A 25,881-nucleotide genomic window follows, 5' to 3' on the forward strand; every position below is an offset into this window, starting at 1 on the left:
TGTGTTTTCTGCATCGGTGTGTGTGTATTTCATGATCATTATATGTTTAGTCTCTGGGAACTACTGGTTTCATTTTCTGATTTATTAAGCCACCGGATAACATCTGGTTTATATTAATTGCTGACGTGATTGCTCATTACTGTGCTTTTATTGTAGCATTTGCCCTTTATAAAACATGGAACCACATGTGAAACACCCCCTCTCCAGCTGATTTCGTTTCCACTGAAAGGGCTCTGGCTCAGGCCCCGCAAACTCGTAGGAGTGGCGTGAAGCTGGTCGCGGCTAAGCCCCGGACCACCCCCCTGACCCCTGACCACCTCAGACTCTTAGAACACATGACCGCCCTGCAGCCGTGCTAACCCCCCCGCCACACACGGAAAGTCCTGCATGAAAACCTGTGAAAATGAAGACGTTTCTTCTAATTTCACACTTGGCGCTTGATTGCTGGGCCCTTATTATGCTTCATTTGCTTCTCTCCACTGGCTCTGAAGAAAGAGTGGCAGAGAGGACAAAAGAGAGGCCCTCCTTCAAAAGACATTTGTTTGGAGTCTCTTATGGACCCTACCCCACCCTTCCGAACCGGCTGTGGCTCTGCTCCCTTGACATTCTGTCTCTCATTAGGAGCTTCTCTCCTCCGCTTTTATTCTCATTTGATAAGTCAGGAGCATGCTCTGGACAAGAGGATGTTGTATCCCAAGTTTTCCTCCTTAACTGCCTCTCAGCCCCTTCCTCTGGTGCTGCTCAGAAGATCGGCTTTGCCTGAAGGGAGGTGGGGAGGTCAATTGGGTTCTTGTGACCCTTGAATGAATTTGGCCGAGAGGAATGTAAAAAAAAAAAAAATCCAAACCCAACAAGTGTGTTACCTCTTACTTACGATTGCCAGCTTTACTGACCTTTTTCTCTCCAAGTCTTAACTTCCAAATTGAAACTGACGAATTGTTGTTCACTGAAAGCTGTAGGTACATATATGGCTGGTTGGAACAGTAAAAGCAATAAACCCAAGGTTGCCAGCATGCTCTGCAATGTTATAGGCTGTACCCAGACTTGCCGGATTTCACAACACTACCCACTTTCATGTTCCGCACAGTTAAAAAAGACATGGCGATGAAGCACTGTTAATGACCCACACCTATTTGGAATAATTTATGGCTGCCTACGGAGGATAATTGGGACATGGGAATAAAGAACAAAAGCTGCAAAAAAAGGCTGTTCTAATTAGTCTGAGACCATTTGATGGAATGGGGGGCTTGAACATGAGGCTTGACTCCCCCCTTCCCCCATCAAAATTCTGTCAAAATCCTCGTTAAGATGGGACTAATTTGGGAAATTATGTCAACTGTGAAGTGAAGAGTGAAAAGTGGGTGTAAAAGGTCGCGTGGGGGGAAGGGTGTGAGTGTGCGGGGTTAAGTTAGAGCTTTTCAGAGCAAACAAGGTCAAGACTGCGACTCCCTTGGCGGTTTGGGTATTTGATGGTGGTAGCTTTCCACACTTGATCCCTGGATAGATCACTTTGGGTCGTACAGGGGGTCCCTGGTCTGTGTATGTGTGTGTTTGCCTGTTAGTTTTCAGTTCGGAGTAGCTCTATGTAACATGAGCATGGTTTTCTGTTCCATCTTTCATCTGTTGTCTTGGATGGTTTAAAATAGTCCTATTTATGTAATTATCTATGAATAGCCCTTCTGTTGTCTATCTTCACATTTGTAACTGCTGACCCACCCTGCACCAAACTGGTCAGCCCACGTGCAATTCAGTGAATACCACGTATGCAGCATTCAAGCTCTCACGCTGAAGGCCCATACAATTGCAGAATTTTAGCCAAAGAAACGAAAGAACACTCTTTACCAGCAAAAGGCTTACGTTACGGAAGGTTTATGAACAGCAGAGTTTTGAAGACACACTTCCATGTTATCCCAAGCATCAGGTCTCACGCAGGCTCAGGCCTGCCATTGCGTGCTGCCACCATGTGACCACCAAGTGGCCCTGCTTGTCACCTAATCCTCACAAAGCATTGTAATACCAGGTGTTTGTTGGTGGTGAAAACTGCTTAGACAGTTGGTATGTTTCGCAGCTTCCAGAGCATCTCTTTAAAAAACAAACTTGGCACGCGGTCTGTTCAAAGGCTGGGCAGATTTATTTGAGAAGTTATGGACGCATGCAATTCTGGCATTAGTATGCACCTGTGCTAACAGCTCTTTCGTCTTTGTTGGGTTTTTCCACAGTGGGAGGAGGTGAGCGGCTATGACGAGACCATGAACACAATCCGCACCTACCAGGTGTGCAATGTCTTCGATAGCAACCAGAACAACTGGGTACGAACGAAGTACATCCGACGAAGGGGAGCACAGCGCATCCACGTGGAGATGAAATTCTCTGTTCGTGACTGCAGCAGCATCCCCGGGGTCCCTGGCTCCTGCAAAGAGACATTCAACCTCTACTATTACGAGTCGGACAGTGACACGGCCACAAAAACTTTTCCGCCGTGGATGGAGAACCCATGGATCAAAGTGGACACCATTGCTGCAGACGAGAGCTTCTCGCAGGTGGATTTGGGAGGCCGCGTGATGAAGATTAACACAGAGGTCCGCAGCTTTGGCCCCGTATCACGCAATGGCTTCTACCTGGCCTTCCAGGACTATGGTGGCTGCATGTCTCTTATTGCTGTGCGAGTCTTCTACCGAAAGTGCTCCAGTGTGATCCGCAACGGCGCCATGTTCCAGGAGACGCTGGCTGGGGCCGAGAGTACATCTCTGGTGGCGGCACGAGGTGTCTGCATCCCTAACGCAGAGGAGGCGGACGTGCCCATCAAGCTCTACTGCAACGGAGACGGCGAATGGATGGTACCCATAGGACGCTGCGTCTGCAAGTCTGGACACGAACCCGTGGAAAACGGGACGGTCTGCAAAGGTAAGTGCCATTTTGAACTTAAACTCCTGGACACCTGCTGTCCACATTAACACGCTCAACTTACCTCACCGTGCCCCTGACTGACTCCGAACCCAGGTATGGAGACGGGATATGTGCTTTTTGGTGTTCCATAATAAAATCATGTCGAGTCCACGCCAAGGAAAATGGTTATGTAAAATTAGGATTTATTTGACTGGTGTTGTGTTATGAAAATTCCACCTATCGTAATTTCCTTATGCTTCTTGATCTGTTTAATATGTGGATCTAGAACTTAGGGAAATGCTGTAAATCAGTTTGCTTTATGTGTTTTTAAATGGAGACTACTTGTTTAGTCTATGTATTAGAGCACTGAATGATAGCTGTTATTATAGTGCAATAAAATTACGGCAGGCAGCGTATTATTTAGTTTCGGCCGTCTTGAGCTGCCAGACAGTGCTGTTTTACCATTTATTGCTTGTGTGCTTTAAAGTGCTGGTTTGAGTAAATGGTTTCAATAATTCACAATGCAAGGTTCTTATTTTGGTTACCCTACTATCTGCTGCAATCCAGTGGGCTAAAGCAGCTTTGTAGAACGCCACTAGCACCACTCCCGAACCTTCCCCCCGGCACCTGTGATCTCTTTCCGGCAAGAGATCCGGTCTCGGATCAGACAGACTGTTCTCCAGCCCCCCAGGAGGTGGGCTGGATTCCCACGGCAGTCGTGGCCAGTGAACTGGGGTTCATGCTGACATAGACAGCACAATAAAACGCCCACCTGTGTTACCCCAACCCCCCCCCCCCCCCCCCCCCCCACACACACACACACACACACACACTCGCCCCAGCCACCTCGGACCCCCACTCTCAACCCATTTCATAAGCTGCGCTGTAATTACCGCACCGCCTCTTCTTCCACGGCAGGATGAGCGCTGATAATGGGCTCTCACTGCTGACGTGAGTGGGACGGCTCTGCCGATACCCATTCAAAGACGGTTAATGAGGACGGTCACTTTCCCATCCACCATCACCCACCCTCCCTCACCCCAAAGGAATACATTACAGTATGATGGCACATGGCCCAATCTACTCCAAATTGAAAAAAAAAATCATAATTATACAAATTTGGTTGTTTTTGACCTCCTGTCTAATTTGCTTCACTCATAGCTTTTAATATCCCTTGGGGTGTCTCCCATCGGTGCATTCTAGGTACATTGTGTGAAATCGTGGCTTTAATGGGGGGGCATTGCAGAGTTCAATCACTGTTGAATAGAGCTAGACTCCAAAATTTCAGTGGGAAATTTTAATTAAAATCAAATAGGGACGAAATGATGCACTAAACTTTTTAGAATTTTTTCATGACATACTTTATTCACAAGTTTGTTTACTAAATGAGCTGCAGACAAATTCTGATTAAAAAGGGTACTTAGACACTTACTGGTGTGTCTAAGTGCTAATGTGCCAAGGTGATGGCAAAGATAGATTACAACTGTGTTTTTCACTGTAATTATTGCATTTTTTCACACACATTACTGCATTTTTACCTGTTTTAATCGTCGCACAATTATATACTTTTTTAGCTGATTTCCAGTGTATCGTTACACCGCTGCTTTCAGAACAAGGAGAAATAGATAAAACTACAAATGTTCCGCAGGGCATTTTTTTTAAAGAAAATATTGCTTTGGTATTATATTGCTTTGTAAGCCCAACCGAGCAAAAAATTCATCGAGAAATTAAATATTGAATGCATTTTGCAACTAGTATTGAAAACCATGCATCATCCTGGTATCGTTACTAAAGATGCTAGTCAGCCACACTGACGAATGCCTCGGAGGGCTACGTTCCGCATGTCAGCATTCACCCGGCCTGGCTTGTTTTTCCTTGCGGACGAAACATTACACCTAATCATCGGGCTTCCAGGCTCAAGGTCCCGTGAAGAATGTCTTCATTCAGCGCCATCCATCGACTTCATCACCTCCACAGCTGTGGCGCGGCTTCAGTGTCAGCGACAACAATGCTCGCACTACTTCTTCAGCGCTGGTTGCGTTTTGTCATTCCGCCTGAGCGTCTGACTCCAGTGACCACAGAGGCACAAATGTTTTTTTTTAAGACCAAGAATTCATCCTGGACCTTCCCCGTGCAGCTCAGGTTTGGCATAAAATGCCGAAAAAGGGTTGATGAGCCTGTTTCAAACTCAGCGCACGCCCAGAGAACGCAAGTCCTGGCGGCCGGCCGTCGCTCACATGTAGTTTTGATCGGGGTCTGCCATCAATTGCTCTGGCTATTTATCTTCCCCGTGAGTGAAAGCTGATCGCGCTGTGTGAGACCATGTCAAAACCGAGGCTGTGGTCAGTGCCTTTTAGCTGCCAGCGGTTTAGGAAATGAATTGATTTATGAAAGAGGCGCTTTAACGGCCGATGGCTGCGTAATGAATTGATTTGCGAAAGATGTCCTTAGAGGAGCACTGCAGTATAGTCTTACATTATGGATTGTGGGGCCGCGGCGAAACCACGACATGTTGAGATGAAAGAGACGTCAGTCGACTGCGTTAGCAACACAACTGACTTTTTTTCTCCGTCTGTGCAGACAGGCCTGTAACTGAACTTGTAATTATGCTTGTATCAATTAAATCCCTGTCGGATATCTGGACGAATAATTGCACTTCGACATGAGTCCTGTCAAACCATTGACAGCAGACAGACGTTTTTTTTTTTCTCCTAACACCGAAGCACTTGCTTCCTTGTGATCGTCTTACTTGCCAGATTAAGTTTCGGCGTTCGCAAATGTGGAGAGAAAATTATACAGTTCAGGGTCTCTCAACAAAAAACATACCTAAAAAGACAGATCTGATTTCCCAGAGGCTCGTAAAAAGACGAAGTACGGCGCGTTCCTGCACTGGCACCGGCAGATCCCCCATCAATAACTACTCGCGTGCATTTTCTCTTACCGTAATGCGATCATCGAGCCCCATGTTGTTTTGCTTTAACCCCATAAACCGTACCAATGCGTTCTCGGGCGGAACTGACAGCCGTAATTTACTGCCTCACACAACGCAGTTTATAGGCCGCAGACGAATAAACCAATAAAGTCGGCATGCCAGTTTACTTGGGCACCTCCCGGTGCAACGGCATGAGGGGGAACGCTGCGGACGGGGCATCCGACACGCGGAGGACAACCCAGAACACGGGGAAGCACAAAAAGAGACGGCTGACAGGGTGTAGTCGGAAATGTGATCTGTAGGGATGACAGACGGACACCCGGCTAAGCCCGCAACAGGCACAACCGTACACAGCACTGATGCATCCATCAAGGAATATGCTGGACCCGAAATTCCCCGTGGCACGAGCCCCACTGCACAAATGCTGGTGCTGCAGCAACCAGTCAACATGATTGATTATAAAAATAGTCGCCGACTAATCGATTAGGTGTCTGCTACATTTCATTTACTTCATTTTTGTCATTAGGTCAACAAATGTGGCTGGTGCTTCAGTTCCATTAAAAATTGTTTCTAGCACGGGAACAGGCTGCAAAGATGTATTTTTCCGCTCAGAGCCTGACGACAGTTTAGTTTTTAGTGATGTATAGTAATTATTCAAATTTGCTTATTGCCTTAAAAGGTTATTTTTTCAATTGGTCTGTAACGAGAAGCTATGTTTCACGAATACATCTTTTATGCACATCCCGTTCTATTTTAATACAGCCAAACAAACAATTAATTGCAGAAAACTGACAGATTCATCAGTTGTGAAGATAATTATTAGTTGTAGCCCTGATTAATGCTAAATGCTGGGCATCACAAATCTTAATTTCATATAGTTTTTTTTTTTTTTATAGAAATTGGGTCTTTTCCCACAGACATAATGAAAACTCTATCACGTTACTTTTTGCTCGGATCGTTCAAACGAGTCTTTTGTATTTCACTAGTGGTGAGATGCTCCCACAGAAGACTGCTTCAGAACTCATTAACCATTAATTATGCATGTCATTGATTAATAGATTATGAAAGGTAATGATTTCCCAGCCCTCGGTAAATACTAAAAAATCGACTCGGTTTGAAAAACAGAAAGCGAGGCAGTGGTTTCCGTCACGGGCTCCCCTCCACGCCATGTGGCACGGCACCGGCCCGTCACCGACACGCTCCGATGGGAGGCCGCGGAGCTGCGGCCCATCCCCTGCCAGATGATTAAAGCATGGAGGAGGGCCGTTTGCATAATCTCCCAGTGAAATGCGGTGTGAGATAAGGCGAGTTTTGGCGGAACATTAAGTGGGAAAGTGAGACTGGCACGTTCACGCCGGAGACTGAGAGAGAGAGAGAGAGAGAGAGAGAGACGCCTGCTCGCAGACAGGAAATGAGTGTGGAAGCGGCTCCGCTCACGCTCCGAAATCCCATCACCTCCTGCCTTCCATGCCGCCGGAGCTTAAGTGCTGGAAATCAGCGAGGTGCAGAGACAGCGCCAGGGCTCCTTTTTTTTTTTTTTATTTCCCATGGTGCCTCTGCTTTTAATGATCGCTCTAATTGACTAACAGCCAGTGCGGGACATATCTGCGCTCACGGGCAAGCAGCTTTCCCTGGGGTCTCGGTTACAAGACATGAAGCAAAACAAACACAGACCCCCCTCCAGGCATTCTGTGCTACAGCAAGAGCAAATAAAGGCTTAGGAGAGAGAAAGCCTCCTGCCTGGAGAAGAGAAAAGCGCCTCGGAGTGACTGCGTGGCCACGAGGATTTCATACGCCACTTCGCGGCCCTTTCTTCTCCACGAATCTCTGTGCGAAATCCGATTATGGGAACAAATGATCACTGCGGCCCGGTATTACTCTTCCCTGGCTATTGTTTAGATATTAATAGCACTTTCCGAATGGTGGGTGTAGGTTCTGGCATGATGGAGGCTGAAGCACACATCATACGTCTCAGTCAGTCTTTCCTGGTTGTGTATTGCACACGACCGTTCTGCGGCACATCCGAAATTTTCTGCGATGCATTATTGACTTAGTCCCAAAAAACTGTTCAGACAGGCATCCATAGTAAAAATTGATTTATTCCGTGTATGTTTTCTCTCTCTCTCTCTCTCTCTCTCTTGTATTTGCTGTCTTTCGAGCTCGTTCCACCCCCGCCTCGTGCACAGCGACTCCTCAAATACCCAGACGTGTGTAATTTGAGAGGTTTAACTTTCTCCTCGGCCGCTTTCGCTCACCTGGATTAGTGCGTGATGAGAATCTGGCCTCTTGGCGGCAGCCATTTTGAGAGAGCCCTACACAGCTCCCATTTTTTTGTGGATCACTTAACTGCTCTCCTGCGTTGTGCTGCCTGCTGCCTCACTCATGACTAGAAAAAAAAAAAAAGGGAGCACAGGGTAGTGAAATTCAAGCTCGTCATTTTTTTTTGTCCAGTCTAAGACCCCTTGACCTTAGCAGTCAAGGACAGAAGATATATGATGGGGCGAGCAGATATGCCAGTTCGTCTGGGTGAAGATCCTTGTTTGCGGTTCTGAGGCTGGATAGAAGGATTCCTTGACTTGGGTAGATAATTAAGATCACAACCGTTGTGGGATTTGTCTGCCTCCCTGCAGACACGCTCGAGGACTGTCATAGACTTTTATTCCTTGTTCCCAGCTGTGATGGAGATTTCAGCTTGGCCAGGTGGTTTTTCCTCTTGGTTTTTCATTAGGGTGCTCCTCAGCCGTTACTTTATCTAAGACCGCCTGCTGTCACTCACATACGCTGCCGGTCTTAAGCTTCGACAGACATACTCATTTATGGGTCTGTCTATTTCATACTATTTTCACATTGTAGAACAAAACTGAAGCCTCAAAAAGTACGAAATAATTACATAACTTCACACATATTAAACAGATGAACTTTTTCTGTAATGACAGCATGTCACACTTTGCCAACAGTTGGCTTCTTTCTCATGAAGCTGCTTAAGATGATGAAAATAGTGCGTAAAACATGAAGGTAAAGAGAGGCGACTCTGAATAACATGATTCATGGTATGAAGGACTTGTCTTCTTTTACTCAGTCCATTCATCATTTCTTTGGATGTGATAACATCGGGGGGACTGTGGTGTGGTAACCTCTTCCATATGGACCCTCATTATCTCCCTGCCATAACTGGAATTCCGGTCACCTCTTCAAACACGGTAGAGTTCCTGGTGTTGCCATCTCCTCCACCCTATCCCCCCCTGTGTGCAGGAATCCCTGCGCCTGTCTCACCTCCAGAACACCTCCGTGCATCCGGTGGGCTCCTGGCCTCAAGTGGTCATGCAGACAGGTGGCAGGCGGGACTTACGTGGGTGAGGTGCATGGTGATGGGCAGACCTGGGCTACTGAGGATGGGTACTGTCAGGTTTTATCATCAGAGATGGGACACAAGTCTTTCCCAAACATTTCAGAAGTCTCTTTCATGTTTTTTTTGTTAAGCTGAACCAACAAAACACTTGGTATTAAATGTTCTGGGATATAAAGTGTGTTTCAGTATCATCTTGGAAGGATTTCTCATTTGCTAAGCTCATTCACTCATCCTCTTTATGAAGCCTCAAGCCAAAAAAAGAAAAGAGGCTCTCATGTCTTAAAGGGGGCCAGACAGCAACGGGCGATGGCTCCAGCGTTTGAGGTCAGCATGAAATAACGAAGAGACGCCACTCAGAATGAAGCCTTTTGTCAGATTTATGGCCTGTCTTGGACAGCGGAGGTCAGGGAGCAGGTTGAATTTGTTTCATGAATGTCTTCTCCAGAGTTTAAGCAATAGGTGCCTGGAGAGGGATGGTTCTCATTCCATACGTGGGGTGGCGGGGTCATCTGTGCTATGTGGTCACGGTCTCCACAGGATGAATCCAGTTGTTCGCACTCTGTTGACCCCCAGTCGCCCACTGAAGGGTATACTTCGTATCACATTCCCAACAGCTCCCGTTATACGATCCCACAAAAAGATCATTCACTAGATATCGTTACTCTATATGGTGAGGCCTTTTAATTTAAAAGAATGTACCATACATGTGAAGAAAGCAACCCTGTTTCTTCTCCACACTGAGGTCAGCAATAAGGAATGCTGTCTTATGAAGATATGTGGATGCATATTAAGTCTTTCCAAACTTTGATTTCTTGATGAGACCTGCCTATGGCATTGACTTTCGAAACTCTAGAAACATTCCTTTAGGGATTTTAAAAGCTTTGAATTAGCCGCCAACATAATTCAGCATTATTTTAATGCATATTTTATTGTTTTCACCCTTTGATTTATTGTTTTCACCCTTTGAAATTTGAATTTTAAATGTTTCAGGCCACCAGAATTTGGCACCCAAAGGAAATTTTGGAAAAAAAATTGTCATGAGCTTTGGAAACCTATATCCTGCACCATTAAATGCCATTATTTAATTTGAAATATGATAATGTTTTGTGATGATATATGCCAGTGCATCTCTAAACATTTTTTTCGCCACAATTTTTCATGCAAGGAGTAGATTCTACCCTTTTCACAATCTTAGTTTTGAGATGCACTAGTCTTTAAAAGTACTGTACATATTTTTATAGCGCTGTTTTGAATCAGTGTCAAACCATGACTATAGATTTAGAGCACGGTCACATCTCAATATTCTTGAACTCATCTCTTAGGTATTTAAAGATTAAATGTGTCCCCGGGACCCCAGCAGATAAGAGCACATGCTTTCTCCAGCTCTGGGATATCAGTTATGGACTCCCCACAGCGGGGTGGCATACCCTGCTAATAACCCAACTCAGCTTTTCCGGCACTAAGCCCACTCCCACCCCCCCGGCGCAGAGTGGTTTGAAAGGTGCCCATTTCGCTGGAGGTTTGCCACTCCTCCACTGGGTTAAGTGCAGTGTTAACGTCTTGAGAGCCTGGTATGTGAGTATAAGGCCAAACAATGGAAAAACGGCCGCTAGCGGGAACACTAACAATCCAGAACTGGGATGGCACGGGGAGGAAGCTGGCTTCTTTCTGCTACTGTAAACTCAGAGGAGGGCTGAAGCAGAGTGCCAGAGCGCGACAAGACCAGGAAGAGCAAGTGTCACGGCGAAGAGACATTGCGGCAAGCTCTGTGTCGTTGTGCCGATAACATCAGGGTCATTACCATCCAGGGCTTGAGTGTATCGCCTTTCTGTTTGAGGAAGATCTCATATCTGGTATTAAATCTGCTGGAAGGGGGGGCCAGTAAAACAGTCTACTGAGTTTTATGACTTTTCTGTATAACTGATTTAATCTCGGGTCGGTTGAAGTAGCAAGACATTTCAGTGCATGCAGGAATAAACAGAGTAAACACTCTTCCATAAAGGCAGCCCCAGATGAGCTGCTTTGAAAATATAGATCACATTTGTGTGTGTGTGTGTGTGTGTTTTGTAGGGGTTATATTCTGCAGCATCTGTTTTGAGCACACTCATCTAAATGCATCCCTCTGCGAGTTTCTGGCACCGCGCTATCTCGCAGAAACACACCTCCGGGGATTAGATGTGGGTTTCCCTGTCAGATTAGCCAGTGATCAACAGCCCGCATTAGAGCCCTATTCCAGAGATCCTTCCCTTCAGGCAGGCTCTGCAGGTGAAGCTGAAACTTCTGACGCCTTACCCCTCCTCAATCCCTACCTGAGGAATCCTGCCACGAGGGCATGAACCCAGGCGTGAGGTGCTTTTGAGAGCCGTCAACCCATAATTATAGAACATTATCTTAGCTGGTATTCAACGCTGATGCCTAAAAAAGTTTGTACAGATGTGTTTAAGCACATGATCGGGCAAAAGTTGGCAGCCAGGTGAACGGGCTTGGCCCTGGCTGGGTGCGGACATGTGGGTTGTATTTTCTCCGGTGTCAGAGAGCCCATGCCCAGCGCTCGCACCCGCTGTGGGCGGAAAAATAACAGCTGTGCAAACGACGTTGTTACACAATATTTCAGACGTTAAAATGTTTGAGCCGCCCGAGGCAATTGCTACGCAAATAAATTCTGCTACATTATGAAGTCTCACAGAGCTTTCAGACAGCTCTATAGGGTTTGGCTGGGAAGTGTGATTCGTGCTAAAAAGCCAACTAACATAGACGTGCAGGTTGACGTGAATGACTTATGCAGTAAAACATTTCTCTTTAACTTTGGTGAGATGGAATTCTGCATTCGCTTTGCTTTATCAGAAACACTATTGCATTTTCAGTACATCACTCCATGCATAGAACGCAGAGTCTCTTTTGTGTTTAGCACCATGTGACCCACAGATTAAAAGGGACGGAAGTTGAGCGGACAGTTGGACAGGAAAACATGAAAGAAAAAGCAGCAAATGAGAGCTTCTTTAATTGTCATTTGGTAGAGGACAATATACATCCCAGGACACTGACACAATGCAGTGGCACCATTCTCTTTCACACTTACACCTAAGGTCAATTTAGAGTCACCAATTCAACTAGTGTTCGTGCACTTTGGACGGCAGGAGGAGCCTGGAGAACCCGAAGGAAACCCACACCAACATGGGGAGATCATGCAAAAGATCTGAGCTGGGATTCGAACTCTCAACTAAAGGTGTGAGGCCATGGTGCTAACTGTCGTGCCACCATGTGGCTTAATATAGATTGTACAAATATATAAAAATTGTGGCAACGGTATGTGTATACATTTTAAGCAAAATTCCAGACTGATCTGTTTATATCCAAATTCCTGACTTAGGTAAATAATTCAATTTCTTAATTCATTTAGCAGCATGTTTTTCTGGAAACTGCATGGCTCTGCAGAATGCATGTGAAGTCATTCTACTGACGTTTAACTTGAAAAAGTGTAATGCATGTGGCAGCTTATACTGATTCTCCTCTTGCTGCAAGCCAAATGCAATAAGCAATACTCCTCTGGCCATGGCAATGTTTGTCGTGTGTGTGTGTGTGTGTGTGTGTTTTGCAGTTTGTTATGCTGTTCATAAGCACATGCTAAAACATTTCTATTTTAAGAGCTTGTGTAACCCCCCCCATCACAGTCTGATGCTTACAGTTATACAACGCATCTATCCTCCCCGGTCTGTCAGCTAGGTGTGTTTTCTGGCCACAGCTGACTGGTCTCCCCACTTCCTGCTTTATTACACCTAAACACTGTTTGACTGCGTGCAGTAATTGGAGTAATTTCACTGTCATTTAGTCAGAACACAAGGAGGATTGTTTGCATGTGGAAAATGAAATGTGTTGTGCAGCAGGGGTGTCTGAAAGCAGAAACTGTGAAAAAGCTGCATGATTCAATTCTTTGGAAATAATACACTTAAGTAGTCCTTAAATTGTAGTTAAACTAATACTAATCTGTTCCCTAGCATAAGATTACTTATTGCATTAAATGTGTATTTAGAATTTATTGTAATACTCATCATATACTATTTCGTTTACCATTATGGAATAATGTAATTTTTATTACACCAACACAAATCAAGCTACAATATATAAATTTGCTTATTAGGAAAAACTACAGCTACTAATAATAATTAGTAGTACTACTAATTATATGTTTAATTAAATCAATGTCAGAAATAATTATATAAATAGTTATATAATGTGACTGTTATCTGCACTCTTCATGTGTGGATTACTTGTATGTAAAATAGTACTAACTAAATTAAACTACAGTATTATTTTTGTTCTTAAGGTGTAATGTGGCATTGTGGGTGGGTATTATGGTAAAAAAATATTGGTCAGTTTCATCATATAAAATAAAGTGATGGAAATAATCTAAATGCCCTTGCTTTATGAGTTAAGACATATTTCCAGAAATTGGTTCATTTTTCTTCAGGTTAATTGCAAGCGTAACAAACAGACATACTTTAGCTCTGTGAATTGGGCTGTTTTCTGCTCATGGACATTATTGGCCAACCACAGTGAGAGTCAGTATTCCTTTCACACAAGAAGGAACATTCCTAGACTAATACGATAATGCACAGTTTGTAATGATGGGATGGAAGACAGTGTGGTGTATGGGGCCTGGACTCTCTCCCACAGGACTGGGAAGCTGGTGCCGAAGCCTGCCTTCTGCTGGGCTCAGAGAGGAGGTCAGAGGGTGGCGGCTCCGGCTGGCAGGCACGAGTCGACCCAGGCGACTGGAGAGACTGAGTAAACATGCTATCGAAAGCACCATCTAAGACCGGGGGCTGCTCACCATCTACTGTTCGGCGCCGAATGCGGGGCCGCGATTGGAGGATGTTAGTGTGTGGGCGGGGGGAAGGGGTTGCAGGGCAGGAGGCGGAGTGCTCTGACTGCTGAAGTGGCTCTTTTCTGGGAGTCGTTCTGCCAGCAGAACCTCACATGGCACCACAGCGGCTCACCAGGATGGCCTTGCGTTCCTTAGCAGAAAAGCCCAACTGTAACCGCTTCCCTCTGATTTAGGAGTGAGGAACGCATGGAATGGACAAGGCCTTGTTATTAATGAGCATGTTGTTCAGGCCTCTGGCATCTTCCAAACCAAGATCAACACTCATTTTAGTGCTTAAAGCGAAAGACTTTTGATGAAACCAGAGAGAAGGACTGAAACACTGTGCAAGGTCGGTTGGAAAGCGGCGTCAGCCATTATAGACCTTCCTTCAAACCCACACGGCATGATGCTTTACTCTTGCCGGACAATTAAATTCCTTGGCTGTGAGCACTAGGCTCTATTCCACAGCTTGAGGTTATCAGCAACATGGTTCAGGCTTGGGAGAGTTGACTCCCGATGATGTTGTCTGGAAGGTAGTCTCTGGGAGTCCCTGTTCCGCATTAATCATACTGAAAATAATCTTTTCTCAGTGTACATGCAGTGTAAATACTGCAGAACCATCGCGGCAGACGTCGTAAATCTGGACATTTTGCCTTAGGTGATGACAGAAATGGTGCATACGCCAACGCGCGCAGATATACACACAGGACTTAGCTAGCTGTTAGAAAGGCTGCGATAAGCGGAGCAATAGCATATGCTCTCTGTTCTCCCGATCCACCCCCTGTCCGCCCCTCGAATGGCCCGGAATCTGCGCCAGGCCCGGCATTTGTGCTGCTGTCCGAAGCCATGGCGGCTTTGTGATGAATGTGTTTGCCGGGGCCTCGGACGGCGCATTAGCATTATTGACCAGCTCCCGCTCATCAAAGAAGCCTGCCTAGCAGGCCCTCCATGCTTTGGTCTCAGGCGCTGTTGCCGCCGGCTAGAGCTGGACATCTTGTTTTGATATGGGACTTGGCGTATGACTTTTTAAAGAGTGCCGCAGCGGGCCCTCGGCGCGTTTCATCTTTTCTGTGCGTATTTGACAATTCACAGCAAAGTACGTGAAGGCTCGTCTCAACTCTGACGCCGAATAGAATGTGGCACGTTCAAATGCGGCAGGGGATTTCTCAGTCTTGACGGAAAGAAGCCTTGAGTCGGGAAGACATTTGGAAGTCATCTGCATCTAAAATAAGCACGTGGGCTTGTGTAAAGACGCCTTGATGATGTCACTCACTCCCCGTACAGCTTCCCCGGCTCCTCCTCGTGACCTTGTTCCATAAATAGTGTGTCAGCCATTGATTCAGGGACGCGCCGCCTTAATGATATGTTTTGCACATAATGACCTCTTTTCGCCATTAGGCACAGATACGCATGCAGCCGGCACCCAACCCGCACCCCAAATCGCACGGCTACTGGGTAATTTTTAAATTTTTTTTAAAACAGAAGCGGACATACCTTCAGCGTGTGGTAATCGCTATTTATGCACAGCTAATTCCATCTAATGAATACATCATGGTGCCTTGGCAACTCCCTCCGGTGGAGCCGAGGCATCAGACGCCTCCCGCGCTGCAGCCCGAGCAGTGGCTTTCATCCCGGCAGCGGAACCAGTGTTCGGTGTCAGGCGGCAGAGTGGCGTTTTATCCCGGGATAGGAGCGGAGCCATAACACGGGCCGAGCGAGAGGCCGCGGAGAATGCTCTTACCCCCAGAGTGTATCGCTTTCAGGGCCAGGGCCCGGCGTAATTACACTATTTCAAGATGGCAGCTAGGAAAATGAGAAGAGGGGGTAAAATAAAGTAAGTGCAGAGTGCAGCGAGACATCTGTGTTAAAGGATGCATTTTTGGCAATTGTTCCCCCCCCCCTTCTTCTTCTTCTTTCATTCTTTCTTTCGGTTCGAAAATGTCACTGTCAAGTTTGGCGAATAAAAATACCCCTAACTGTTGGGCCGACTCCAGCGATCTGTCAACAGATTTGCATAGCTTGCTTATAAATGTAAATGTCCTGTCTGGAGTAGCTGAGACGCAGAAATACAAGAAGGCCAGGCGCTGTGCGCTATCAAAGGACGTGAATGAGAGCGGGAAAAATGAAGAAAGGAGCGAGCGATCGAGGGAGATGGAGGCCCAGGCACTTCAAAAAAAAACCTCTGTGTTCCATAAACATGCACTTTGACGCGGCGCAGAAAGCAGCTGCTCCAGTCGAGACGCCCCCGGAAGCTTTCTGGGAAATATTTGTCTTGCTTGTCAGTTAAACGTTATGGGGAGCTGGTGCCGACGCTGTGATCCGCGAGACGGAAGAATTCCCGTTTCTGGTGATCCCAGAAACGGGAATCACCAGATTCCTGTGGGCTGCACTGCACTGGTTTTCTTTCATTTCATTTATTAATTTAATCAGGATTAACTGGTCAGTAACTAACCAGTTTACAGTGAGTGTGAAAGTTTGTGTATTTAAATCAGTGATGCACCTTTTTGATACATTTTATACATTTGGTGCTCTGAACTGCTATTTGTTACATACACTATAGTCCATTAGTCTGGACCCATCCACAGATATATAACACATGCTTTTAATTGGTTGTTGAAATGCAATTTAATGCAATTTATTCGATATGAAAGCATTTGAGTTTTATTCCTATATTACAGCAGATTCTCAGATTCATTTCAAGCATGCCAAGTGAATGTCAATGCACTAAAGACACACTTGACATGTCTTGTTCAAAACCAGCCTTCATGGCTAAACAATGTGTTACTACAGACGTTTGAAAAAGCAGCATAACATTTATACAAAATATCAGACTATTACAAACAGAGCTGTACAAAACAGGGAGATTTATGACTTTCATCCCTGCAATATTAAATATTAAACACTCTTTTATCAAATGTAATTAATGTCATGGTTATAACTGGAATACATGATGGTTTTTAAAACACTTTGTAGTCACTCTAACTGTATTACATGTTGTATGTGTTATTAACGTCAAGCTTTTCATAAAGAGAAGAGTGGAGGGGCAGTGTAAGGTGAATGGGGCATTTGGTTTATGGACCTCTGTGTTGTAATATGAATGCATCAGAATCTCTGCAGCTCTTCATTCAGAAAAGACGTCTGACGTGAATCCAGATTGTTTATGTGATGAATTGTCCAGCCATAATCCTACGGAGGCAAGATTTCCGCATTACATTTAGCATGTTGTTGCATGTGTATCAACAGGCATCAGCACCCTAGTTGTGCTCTCGAACGTATCCATCGGCTTTGGACATCTTGAGTCCCTCATCTCAATACAGTTGACAAAAAGAGTGGGGGTCCTTGCCCCTGTCTCTCGCCACACTTTGGGCTTTCAGCACTGGCCACAATCGGGCCATTGTGGGGCCAGCGTGTCTGTCGACGCCCTGGTTCTGTTGATATGGGGCGTGTGCTGAAAGCGGGACCATGGCAAACAGAGCTGAAGTGCTGGCTAATTGAGCTTGTCTGGCCGTAACCTGTGAGTTGTGCTGATAAGCAGGCATTTGACCCATCGGGAGGCCCGAGTTACGTCAGTCTGCTGGAAGCAGTTCCTGGCTTCCCCACCGCACTCGGACTCTTAATCTCAGAGTTCACGTTCTATTATGTCCAATTTTTTTGTGTTAAGTAGGCCTATGCTTCTTCTGCTGCGGTATTTATAGGTCTCCGTGGTAACCAAGAACACAAAACCACAAAGGCTGGAAACTGATCAGTCACATGAAATTATCCTCTCTAAATTGAAATTCTTGCACGCTGATCAAGGGGTGCTGATGCAATCTCATGAAAGATGCCCCCCACCCCGCCACCACCAGTGATCTGTGAATGACTTCATTTGTGCACCCCCACCCAATCACCCGCTCAGCCACCTAGCCATCCAGCCAGCCAGCTACCGCTGCTCAGCTGGCATTGGCCAGCGTTGTCACGGCAACTCCCCCTTTACAGGTTCCTTTAGACCCTCAGGGGCGACACTGGCCAGGCACTGCATTGCACCTAGCCACCTGCTGCTAGTGTTGTCCCATCCCACCACTGCCATCGCGCCGGCGTCATCTAAAACATGCCCGCACATGCAGCGTTACTCGACCCAGAAGGTGCTTCTGTGCTGCATCTGATGACACTTATTGGCATTAGAGAAACCCCATGCATATGGTGTTTCAGTGCAGGAAGGGTTAAAGCTGCCAAAGCAGTGCAAACAAAAGGCTGCTCACACTGTCAGCCATGGCCTCCAGTCCCGCGCTCCTGCCAAGTATGAAGCTGACTTGTATTATTTTGGGAAGATATCAGTTCCGTGGGGAATGCAGCATGCACAAGCTAACCTATTTTCCCTGGTTATGAAAAGACACACCTACGCGCCACACAGAGACTTATTGTTTGGCCCGAGGAACGGATTTCATCGTGCTTGTCCCACATTTTAATTTAATGATTTTTTTTCTTTCAAGTGTCGTGCCATTTCCCCATGGTCTGTCAGACCAACAAGTAGTTTTCTAATAACGCAAATGAGCGTGAACCAGTCAAGCCGCCTCTGTGTGCATTGTACAGTGAGTAAATAACGCCGATCCACACTCTGAGGTGCTATTGTTCCCACAGGCGAGACGAACAAATAAGGAGGGGACATGGAGTGGCGGTGCAGCCATGTTGCTATAGCAACGGAGGCCTCACACATCCCCTTCCGTGCCCAATGTTCGGATGAAGAAGAAGAAGAAGAAGAAGGAGGGAAAGAAAAAACGTTTCTCCCTACATCTCCACGCGAATGGGGGACGTTTAATTTCCCTGACCCCCGGGGTTTGCCTCCATTGATTGGGACAAATGGGGATTGCTTGGCCGCCTCAGCCCCTCCTGTAACAGGGTTAAGGAGACAGTTGTGGAGTGGAGACATTTGGAGAAGCAAGACAAACAGTAGAGCGTGCTTATAGCCCCCCAGTTCCAAAAAAACATCATTCACATATTTAAAAGCTAATTAATTGATGTATTCATTCGCTGCGGATCTGCTGTGGCTCGACCTTGCTGTGGATCTATGATTAGGCCATTTAATGTATTCCACCCCCTGAGTAGGCACCATTAAACCGCTCCCATGAATCACGGCTGAACAATATGCAGCCGCTCGTGCGCAGGTGTAATAGCCCCAGGGAAGCTGGCTAAACGTCGCAGATCGACGTTCGTCTCCGGCTGTCTTTGTCTGTCTAGAACCTTGGTTTTGTGGTTGTGCTCGGGTGGCTTGTTTTGGCACAAGCTCTCCGTGGCGCGTTCATCATTGTTACGCCCCCAAATCTGTTTTAGGGAAGTTCTGGACCTTTCACGTCTCACGGCGAAGCGTCTTTCTGCACAAAGAGCACATTCCTGAATGTTGTTTGTACGTCAATGCTAACTCCATTAGCTTTCTGCAATGAATCAAAAGAAAGGGCTGAGGTTGAGGCTCCCTTTTATGATGAAATGCCAAAAACACTGCCAGAGCTCCTGAATCTTTTCGATAGAGCCCCGTCTGAATGATAGAGGCTGCAATAAAGCGTAATTACATGCAGTCCAAAGGCCAGCGCACACGCTGAATTGTAAGCAACCAGACCTAACACGTGCATAGTGGTGTGTGCCCGTCTTCTTGTGTGTTTTGGTAGGATTTGTGCAGCTGTTGCGTTTTTGCAGCTGAAGATTGAATAGATAATGGAGGTTCGACTCCCCCCCAGGCTCGTTAAAAAAAACCTCTTGGTCAGAAAAGATATGATCTCAAATAAACGCACTCCGGGGATGTGCGGGCAGACACAGGATAAAGCTAATGAACACGATACCCGGTTTTGCACACCCACATAAGGGACCTCAGATCCATTTTTTTGGGGACGGATCCACTTTTATTTGAGGTTCGAGTTTATGTGTGTGACCCTCTGCGCTACAGTGCTACCTGTCCGTCACGTCCAGTTCCACCTAGGGGAGCCGCTGTCACCGGATGCGGCTCCAGGACCCTTCTGGGGTCTTTGTCCACCGTGGCAGCATCTGTCAATTACAAAGCGGCATCTGCTGGGTCTTACAATGCATCGCTCCCCCGTGTCACTGTCCCCCACTGAGACGACAGGCGCATCAGCCATTGTTTTCAGTGTAGACCCGAAAAAAAAAAAATGCTGTGAGTGGAATTGATTTTTTCTTTTTATGCCTTGGGGTCTGAAGTGTGTAACAGGCATATCACATAATTGTGAATCTCTGTGGAGAGCATCTGTTTTTTTTTTGTTTTTTTTTCTTGAGCTGTTCTCTCCTGAAGCCTGAGAAGAAGCTCTTTTTGTGTTACAGTGAAGGCGGAGAAGAAAGGAGGATACAACCCTTTCATCCTTCCACCCTCCTTGTTCCAGCAGAAGCTGAGTTTCGTCCTATAGTTTGTGCTCTTTGCGTCTCTTCTGTCTGCTCCCTGCGCTTTGCAGACACCTTGGTTAGCAGAAAGGAGCCCCTCCACCTCCGCCTGCCTCTTGAAAGAGACAGAGCATGCCTTTGACCAGAATACCAGATGCATGCCGGACCGGGGAGGGCCTTCATGGCAACGGCTCCTGTTGCCCTGGCAACTGCCTGTCCTTGAGAAAAGGGCACGTTTGGAGTTTGGGGGCCAAGGTTCTGACAGGCACAGTCAAAACTCATAAAGTCCTTGAACACATTGATCCGGAGCCGGGGAGTAAAGACAACGCTAACCGGCCCTTTGGAAATAGTGCATGAATCACCAGCTCCCCGCCGCTTCCCTGCCTTCGCGAAGCCAACAGTACCTACAGGCGACGCGATCCTTTTGCTCGCCGTGCTAAAACATTAGCGCTCATTGAGGAAAAGCCCTATGGATGAGTGCTTTCCATGCTAATCCTCGCGGGGCTACAACAAGCCCATTGGGCAGGAGGGGGAGATCCCGTGTCTTTTGTGCAGCTTACAAAGAGCCCGAGAGATCCTGACATGAGATCATTCCTGTCATCAGATCCCCTATTCTCTCCCATGCAGCCCAAAAACCTGAGCGGGTCGAGGGAAAAACGTGGCCATTGACAGGCAGCCTGAAGAAGGTCTTTGTTCGCGGCGCAGATCGCGGTAAGACCACGGGACACAATGGCAGCCCCCGGTGTCGACTTGCAGCAGGAGTGTACGCTATCGCTAGCTCCACTCCACCCTGTCCTTTCATCGCAAACACTCTGTGTTAAGTGAAGCCACGTCGTATCGGAGATGAGCGACAACGGCATTACGTAAGCAGTCGTCTCACGGACGCAGCCGTACGAAGGTTCGCTCCCACATCCCGGGCACCCGGACGAACCCCGTGCATAACCGTCGGGGACAATGACTGGCCGCTCATTTCTCAGCCCCTTTATGCCTTTTTCTTTCCCCATTCCTCTTGTTACCTTGAGACATCAGAGACCTCCCCTGGGAGCTGCCTTCTGATTGGAGCTCAGATGGGGTAATTGGGAACGTTTCTGAGATGGCCCTTGCGAGACCCTTTTTGACTGACGGCCAGCTTCTCTCAAATGGCATCTTCCAAGCACCGCCTTCCCTCCTCCGAACACCTGTATAACTCCCCCTGTTAGGCTTTTCCCGCACTCTCCCCTGTGGGGTATCCTGCAGGTGATCCTCCTGCTTAAACAAGCTTTTTCAAATTGGATTCGGGATGGCTGATCATTTAATGCTTTCTAGCCCTTGTGGAAGTTCAAGGTTGCAGACAATGAGTGCACAGTTATATATTTTTTGGGGTGAATGCGGCAAAATGGTTCACAGCGCGCAGTGGTTAGTCACGAGGCCTCACACCTCCAAGGTTGTGAGTTCAAATCTGGGCTTTGGACATGCACATTAGGTGAATTGGCATCTCTGCATTGTTTGTAGCTATAGGTGTGTGTGGCAGCCACAACTTAAGGAATGTGAGTGAGTGCTCATTTTGAATTATTTATTTGTGGTGGTCATAGCAACTTTAAAAGCAGAGCAATGCTCTAATTTCTTGCATGACCCATCTTATTCCAGTGTGCAATTAGGAGCTATTTTGAATGTGATCGATGCAAAAGATGCACATTAGTACCATACATGAAAGCGGCCTGAACTGGAATTGAACATGTCAGACTGTCTGTGGTTTTTTTCTGTTCCCACCGTCATTTAAAATACTAATCTGTCGCAAATGGGGAGGACAAAGTTCCATAAGTGTGGACACAGCCCAAGTCTTCTGTTGTGAAAATTCCAGACATTGCTGCGGAGGTCCAGCAACCCCCCCCCTTTCATCTTTCTTTTTGGTGTCCGTCACTGACACATGGTTCTTATCAGACGCGTAGGAAAACCTCATCATTAACAAGAAGTCTTAACTCTCGCTCCAAAGCCTTCTGGGAAACAAACTCTCTGTTTTCCCTGTTTTCCACATGGACAGACGGTGTAACTGTGCCTGTGCTTTGTGTAATTTTTTGTGGGACATTATGGAGGTAACGAGGGAAGATAACAAGCTTTTTAGGGCCTACCAATGTTACCGACTCAGCGGCCGCAGTACCCCCCTCGCCAAGGAAACGTCACGCTGTCTCCCCTGCATCCTCGATTATTCAGGCTCATTTGCTGAGCCGTTATCCCTGCACGACCTCCTCCACCTTGCCTTTGTCCTCAACCCTGCTGTGCCAGACAGGAGCCCAAGGTCACGCATCAAATGAGGCTTTACTATTACCGTTACAATCACACCCGTTTAGATAACCATTCACTAATTACAGTCCCTGAAGCACCGCCAGGATAAGGGCGTGACTTTGGGGTTAAACTGGTTACTGGTTAACGGAATGATGCAAGATTCAACTCGGCTATCAACATTCTACCATGATTCTCAGTGGTCTAAGGCACAAATGCCTGTTCTCAGACAGGGTATGAATCAATAAACATTCATTAATCTCACATGTCCTGCCGCTAATACGTTTTTAAGCCTTTGGAAACTACATTATTCACATTTGTAGGCAAGGTAAAGGTAAATATTAACATTTAGTTTTGCGTCTTACTCTGACTTGGTAATACGTTCTTGCTTCAGATTGATGGGAGACATGATCTGTATTTGATTAATTGGCTAGTCGCCTGAACAGGCCAGATTGTCCGTTTCCTTACCAAACTCGTGTGTGTGTGGAGGGGGCCTGCACCATTTGCCTGTGGGTGTTCTCCTCTGCCCCAACTCTTCCGGCCGCCCTGGAGAACTCATTTCCCAGGTGTCACACACATTTCTCACTAATCTCCTCCTCTGGGTCGTCCCTCTCTCTTCGTGCCACACACACACACGCGCACACACATGCACACACAGTCCGTCAGCCCACCTAATCTTTCTCCACACTGCTCCCCGCTGGGCATCTTGGGGCAGCCGATCCTGCCTGAGGAGCTGTCTGACAACTGTAAAGGAGCCGTGGCTAAAGCACCTGATACTGAGTTACCACTCCATCAACGCGCACACACTCACACGCACACTTTCCACCATGGAAGGCTGTAAACACGTTACCGTTTAACAAGCTTTTTTTTTCAAAACCAAAATGACCGTCTCGATGCATTTCCTTAAAATAAACTAAAGAAGCTTTGTTAAACGTGTTAAAATACCTACATTTATAGTGCCTTTAACTGCGCAGTGAACGTGTGCGTTCAAGCCTTTTGTATGGATTTCAGCTTAAACGTGGCTCTAGCCGAAAGATCCTGCAGTTAATGCATTTATAAACAGCCATTTCAATCCTTACGGCCAATGAACACTGAAAGCAACGGGGTTCTTGCCCTCGTCAGGGGAAGGATAGAAGAAAAATTAATTGCTCCCTGAGCCCAAGTTAAGTATTCGGTTAGTGTCTGAAGCAATGGGAGCCTGGCGTAACCAGAGGTCTGAGCCGTGCGGAAAACGTGAGAGAAGTCATTAGGGGGGTGGGGCCACCCAAATGTCTTTGAAAACTTTTGCAGAGGCTGCGGTATTTCTTGGCTGAAATAGAAGAGACTCTGTTTGGCTGTTTTAACCACAAGGCTTTACAAATTTAGGGATTTAAAAAAAAAAAAAAAAGTGTATCAAAGAATTATTGCATCCTGGCTAGAGAAGCGCCAGAAGGCCTCTGAGACCCTGTGGAGAAAGATCCCTGATCTATGCTCTGATTCACTTCTTCAACTCTGCGCTAAGCGCTGCGCTTGACACAGTCCCTCAAACTTGCATCATCCCAAGAACTGTCTCCTGATGTACGGCAAGGCTAGATTTCGCTTCTGAAAAGAGGACTAATAGTGAAAAAGAGTCTCGGCTGTTGCGTAATATTTGTTTTCCTTTAGTTTCTTTGTACGGCAGCATAATAAATCATATTAGAAATGATTAAAAGTCCTAGTTCACTTATTCCCAGCACCCAGCGACCTCGTGACCTAAAGACAATGAAGTCCTTGATGACGAAATGAGACATAAATTTAGATGATTTAAAAATGGCTTTTCAGTCATCTTGACTGTTTTTGGCCTACAGATAGTAAGGAGCAGGACCAGATATTATGAACATTGTAGACATCAAAATACGGATTCTGGTGCATCTAAAAAAATATTATGATTCTTAATAATTGATTGTATTAAGAAACTTGGCCATTTAAGTTTGGCCCTTTATGAATCTTTTTTTTAGTTTTTATTTCATGACCTACCAGTCACTTTAGTCAGTCTAAAATATTTTTGTGGAGTCCACTACTCGTTTGTATGAAAAGCTTACCTATCTGAAAGTTTACATCAACTGACCTTGTTCCACAATGTAAACCTGTAAATTGATATAGTGGTTGTGCTATATTTGTGTTGAGCGAATCATTGGAGGCCTGTTTCCACGTGCACAAAGCTAGCAACATCATATCAAAATAGACTGTAATCTCAGAGGTGTTTAAACTGTGTTATGAAGGCTCTTTGTCATTACGGCGTACCCCCGTTTCTATCAGTGCCCCCGTAACCTGCAGCAGCTCGGAGTGTAAAGAGGCCAGTGCTGAGTGCTAATTAGCAGACACCGCGCCCGGAGGCGGTAGCTGCCTCCTCCGCCCCACCCGTCCTGTAGCCTACTTACCTGTGAGTCGCTCACAGAGTCATGCTCGGCCGGCGGCCATTAGCCCACGTTCAGACGTCCGTCCCCTACCCTGACTTTTAGCCGATAACTGACAACGGTGACCCCCGGAACGGCTGGGGTCCAACTCCTGTCCCTGAGCGCTAGGCAGCGTGGAGCCAGCCATGTTAATTGCATCGGACAAGCAAACCTAGAGAGGGAAATGAATATGTAATTTGTGCCAGTGTGTGGGGTGAGCCGAATGCCAGTCGTCTAATTGCTTTCACACAGTCTTGATTGAATTAGCTGGTGAGGCCTGGGCCCTAATTGAATTCCTGGGCCTTCTGACGCTGTGCCAAAAGGAGCACTTTCGCTCTCCCTTTCTCTCTCTCTCACGAAAGAGCCGAGGTGAAAGGATCGGCCTCAGTCGACTCGAGCTTATCAGTGGTTCTATGCGAGGAGATAGCATGGACTGACTGACAGATGTAGGGATTGTGGGATTTATTTTAGTATTCCGGGCAGGTGGAATGAAGGTGGAGATTCGCTGCTCCGTTGAAAGCTGCAGAGCCGCGTGACCTGCTGGTCTGAACTCTGTATCGCTGCCGGTCACAATGGGACCTTTCCTCCCGTTCTCAACCCTACAGCAAATCCCAGTGACTCGGTGCATTTTCCATGATTTCAGCACTTTTTTTTCTGCTGTGCTAACAAATCCCTGCATCTGACTCTCTTTTTTCCCTTTTCACACACACACATACACACACACACACACACACACACTCACACCTTTCTCTCCCTTGTCCCTCTTTAATGCAGCTTTCATTAAATGGTGCAGTGTGAGTGTGGATTTGGTGAGGCT

The 25,881-nt window shown here is 46.5% G+C and overlaps 1 protein-coding gene across 4 annotated transcripts in view; it reads left to right on the forward strand.

Annotated features, from left to right (window-relative positions):
- Positions 1 to 25,881, forward strand: part of ephb2b (eph receptor B2b) — a 126,671-nt gene that overhangs the window by 56,697 nt on the left and 44,093 nt on the right. For all 4 annotated transcript variants that reach the window (XM_028999590.1, XM_028999592.1, XM_028999593.1 and 1 more), the window contains exon 3: positions 2,220 to 2,904. In XM_028999590.1, the coding sequence (XP_028855423.1) occupies positions 2,220 to 2,904 (685 nt within the window). The remainder of the gene's footprint in view (positions 1 to 2,219; positions 2,905 to 25,881) is intronic.

This window comes from Denticeps clupeoides, chromosome 12 (assembly GCF_900700375.1).
Source record: "Denticeps clupeoides chromosome 12, fDenClu1.1, whole genome shotgun sequence".
Classification (NCBI taxonomy): Eukaryota; Metazoa; Chordata; class Actinopteri; order Clupeiformes; family Denticipitidae; genus Denticeps; species Denticeps clupeoides.